The sequence below is a fragment of the Microcebus murinus genome, chromosome 4, assembly GCF_040939455.1.
Source record: "Microcebus murinus isolate Inina chromosome 4, M.murinus_Inina_mat1.0, whole genome shotgun sequence".
Lineage (NCBI taxonomy): Eukaryota > Metazoa > Chordata > Mammalia > Primates > Cheirogaleidae > Microcebus > Microcebus murinus.
Window position 1 is genome coordinate 18,786,843 of NC_134107.1, and position 4,771 is coordinate 18,791,613.

At 36.6% G+C, this 4,771-nt stretch overlaps 1 protein-coding gene across 1 annotated transcript; it reads right to left on the bottom strand.

Moving 5' to 3' along the window:
- Positions 1 to 205: 205 nt before the first annotated feature.
- Positions 206 to 1,150, bottom strand: LOC142870526 (olfactory receptor 5D13-like). The gene has a single exon (XM_076001372.1). The coding sequence runs from the start codon at positions 1,148 to 1,150 to the stop codon at positions 206 to 208; it is 945 nt and encodes a 314-aa protein (XP_075857487.1).
- Between the last annotated feature and the right edge of the window lie 3,621 nt (positions 1,151 to 4,771).

Sequence of the window (4,771 nt, forward strand, 5' to 3'; positions counted from 1 at the left end):
CAATATTAATCTTACTTTAAACATTTGTTTTACTTCACAAATGGTATACAGTTATTTTTATAAACATTGATATGAATAAAAATCAACTGATAAAATAAAGGTTTATTACAATAGATTTAAAACACTGGTAAATTGACTAAATAATCTGAATCATATTGAGCACACCTCAATATAATAAATCAAATTTCTTTTGCGGACATGGTCTTCAACAAAATTTTGTTAGGTGATTCATTAACTTCCTGACACTGTCTTTTACATCTTTGTTCCTTAGGCTGTAGATCAAAGGATTCAGCATGGGGATGACCACTGTGTAAAATACAGAACCTACTTTGATTATGAGCCATGAGTTTTTAGAGTTGGGTACACAATAAAGGAACAGGACAGTCCCATGGAAAATGGTGATGGCTGTCAGGTGGGAGGCACAGGTAGAGAAAGCTTTTTGGCGCCCACCAGCAGAAGGCATTTTTAGGATAGTGACAAAGATGAAAATGTAGGTAGTGAGGATGATTCCCAGGCTGCTCACCTCATCGAACATGGCAAGGACAAAGCAAAGCACTTGGCTGATGTAGGGATCAGAGCAGGAGACAGAAGCAATGGCAGAATACTCACAGACAAAATTATTGAGGATGTTAGAACCACAGAAGGATAATGGCAAGACAAAATAGGTGAGTGTCAGAGAACAGATTATACCCCATGCATAGGGCCCAGCCACTAACAATGCACAGAGTTTTGGGGACATGACAACCGTGTAGAGCAGAGGGTTACAAACTGCCACGAATCGGTCATAGGCCATCACTGCCAACATGAACGTTTCTGCCACCACGAAGATGCAGGCAAAGGAGAACTGCATGATGCATCCTGTAAAGGAGATGGTCCTGTCCTCCACAACCAAGTTCTCCAGCAGTTTAGGTGTCACTGTGGTGGAATAACAGAAATCGACAAAGGACAAGTGGCTGAGGAAAAAGTACATGGGCGTGTGCAGTTTGGGGTTGATCCTGATGATCAGGATCATGCCCAGGTTCCCCAGCACAGTGACCGTGTAGATGGTCAGAAACACCAGGAACAGGGGCACCTGGAGATCTGCATATTCGGAGAAGCCCAAGAGGGTAAATGTGGCTCCCAAACTGTGATTTCCTTCTGGTGACAACATGATTACTGTTTAAAAAATTCTGAAATAATGACAACAAAATAATAATTATCTTGTACATTTATATAATATTTACCGTGTGTCTGACATCAGACTGTGATAAAACATGAAAACATATTAATTTAAATATGGAAATTACAAGATGAATTATAAAACAAGTAGCCACATAATATTTATATAAGCAAGCTGAGGCATATATAAGTAAGATGAACTTGTTTGAAGTTAGACATCTTAGTAATGACCAGGGTTTTGAATTTGATCTGTAGTGGCATATGTCAAAGTATAGTGCCACCTCCCCTTATCAAATAGGGGTGTGTTTCAAGACCCTAGATAGTAACAAACATGATATATATCATGTATTTTTCCTATTCATGTATAGCCATGATAAAGTTTTACAAATTAGGCACAGTGAGTGATTAACAACAATAACTAATAATAAAATGGAACAATTATAACAAAATGTCAGCAACACTAGTTTTGCACTTTAGGGTGATTATTCATTAAATAAGAGTCACTTGAACACAGACAATATGATACAGCAATGGCTGATCTGATAAAGGAGGAGGTTTCTAAGTAACTAAGGGGCAGAGAGTGTGTACAGCTTAGATATGCCAGACAAAAGGATGATTCACATGCCATGTAGGATGGACAGCGTGAGATTTCGTACACTACTGACAGCAGAACATAAGTTAAAACCTATGAAGTGTTTCTAGAATTTCTCATCTAACATTTTCCAATCAGAGTTGACCAGAGGTTATTCAAACCACAGGAGGTAAAAGCAGGGATAAAGGGAGTACTATTATAGTTTTCTTTAGGCTGGATAGAAAATTTTTCTACAGTTTTCTCGAAAACATTTTCACAGTTCTATTATTCTGAAGGTCTGTGCTTTTTAATAGTATGAATAGAGAAATGAGTATAAATTTAGCACTAAAAATTACAAAGGATCCAAGGGGTTAAACATTAGAAGAGATGATGCTGCCATAGCTGCATGGCAGATGTTCAGTCTGAGGATCTCATGTAAGGAGCTTTTATGAGACATCAAGGAATTTTTGAGTTTTGAAAATATATTTGGACATTGAAGGAAAGATAGCCTTGTATATCTGCAACCTTTCTATTGATTCCATCCTTATGCTGCAATAATTGCCTTAATTTTCTAAAATAATGCAGAAAGTTAATAAAATGATAAAGGTGCATTTTTTTGACATGGTCCTCCACTTCTTTGTTGCTTTCCTACTTATGTGCTTACTCACCTAGTTTCAGAGGTGCTTTTAAGATACTCATCTAGATCCCTTGCTCATTATGGATTTGTTTAATTTAACTTATTATTTTTAATGTGGTACGTTTACCAGCATATTATATTATTAAATACTCATAGAATCTCTGAATTGGAAGGTAAAATAAATGTTTTGTCCAAGCCTTCTACTGTTCTTTAGAGCAAGGTGGAGAATACAGCAGTAATCGCCAGTGATTACACAATCACACTCAACGTTTCTCCTGACAAGAACGCTGACACCCTAGGGATTGCAGAAGGGTTTGATTGAAGGTACACATGTGATTATCTTGTTTTGAGTACCTCAATCTATGCTATATTTGGAAATGTTATTTTGAGAGAGCATGAGTATCTAAAATTCACAAGCAGCTCATAATCACAAATCTGTATAATCTTTTAACAATGATTTTAAAAATAAGTTAAGCACATCTCTGAAATGTTCAGCTCAATAAAATACTATGAGTATGAATCCCACCAACAAAGACACCATCTTTGACCAGTTCAATGCAGAAAGAAACTATCATCTCCTTAGTACCTACTTGTTATTTCTGACACTCAGGAAAAAAGAGCATTTCCTTCAAAAGGAAGCAGAAATGACAAACAAATCATGACAGACCAGCATAATTAAGGAAGCATAGACTTCGGAAATATCGATTTAATGTCAATTCATGCTTTGTCATTTGCTGGGTGAACATTCATAAATTACTCAAAATTTATGAGCCTCAATTTACTTACCAATAAGGAGAGAAAAATACTGATGGGATAATGCATGTTTCATAGGTATGTAAGTATCACATTAAAAAATGATACTAATATGCTTATCTCAGAGTCTGACAATTGTGGAGACAGGAAATGTGGGCTCCTCCATTCTAGCTCCCATTAATTTTTAGTTTCATGGCCCTGTGATTTTATATTTCAATCCTCATGTCATTATAAAAACAGACCATCTACAAAACAGACCAAGGGCCAAAATGGACACCAACGAACATATAGATACAGTTTAAAACACCAAAGTTTAGTTCAGCTCTTTTTCCTGGATCTCTTTTGCTCCCCATTAGTCTTAATTCACTAATAAGGACCCTTCAGTAAATTTGCTCTGTTTTCCCTTTGCTTTCTCATAATTATCTCACTATTTCTGGTGCTCTGTTTCTTATCTCAGGTTTCTACACAGAGAACATTATCAAACTGCCACCAAGGCTCCAGCAGGTTATGGTAGCATAGACATAGCCAACTTCTCCCCTGCACCGAGATCAAGGATTTCTTCATCCCCATGTTTTGTGGTTTTATGGCAGTCTTGGATTTGAAAACTCTATGACTTATCAAATATAAATTTCTGGACTTGGTTTTACCCAAAGTCTTTCCCTAGTGTTCCTCTGTACTCAATCTCCTTTGGTCACACCACTAGTCTCAGTTTATAATGAACAACACATGTTCATTTATTCTTTAGCATTTTTGATTTTCATTTTTTTACCTGGAATATCTTCTTTTTCTAATATGCTAGTTCAGAATTTGAAATATACAAAGCCCTAGACGAAAACCCTATCACAAAGCAATGTTCCCTTTTGTGCTCCAACAATACTTCCACATTCGTGGTATTCCTACAGGCATTACTATTAGAAAATGAAAATGTCATGGCATATTCTGTGCACTATTACTTTATGCTTATTATTCTTTCCTTCCTACGATAATTTGAGAGGTTCCCAGAATTTATTATAGTCCTTAAATTTGTCTTAAGTGTGACTGTACTATGCTAGGCACATGCTTGATACCCTGAAAGTAAAAATCAGGATTGATACCCCAGAGAAGGAAAAAGAGATCAGAGATCAACAAACTGAGCCCTTGGGCACATAGACTCAGAAGATTTTGCGTTTAGTCTAATGGAGAGTTTTCTACTTCCAAGGCTGTAGGACTTCCGTGTCCCCCAAATGGGAGAAAGATAGCACAGGATAAGATACTTCACTCCTCTGAAGCAACTCACCTAAGAAGATCCTGTTCTTACTTATTAGTGGTCTCCAGGGAAGTTTCCACTCAGAATTTACTTTAAAATTAAGTATTTTTATAATTACTTAAAACTTTAAAGATGGTAAATATAGCAGTAATCAATGATAAATTTCAAGTAATGTTCCAGAGGAATATTTCTTTCTTAATACCCAGAGAAACTCAGGGAAAGGAGGTAGGAGGAGTGAGAGAAGGAGGAGGTTGGGAAGATGACTCTGACTTCTAGTAACAAAATGTGGGGCTTATGTATGCCTCCATGACCTTGGGGATTTAGACCCCAGAGAACATTTACCGAACTACTTATTTTTAGTACACAATCAGAGAAATTAGTTTAAATGCTCTCCTATGCAGCATTT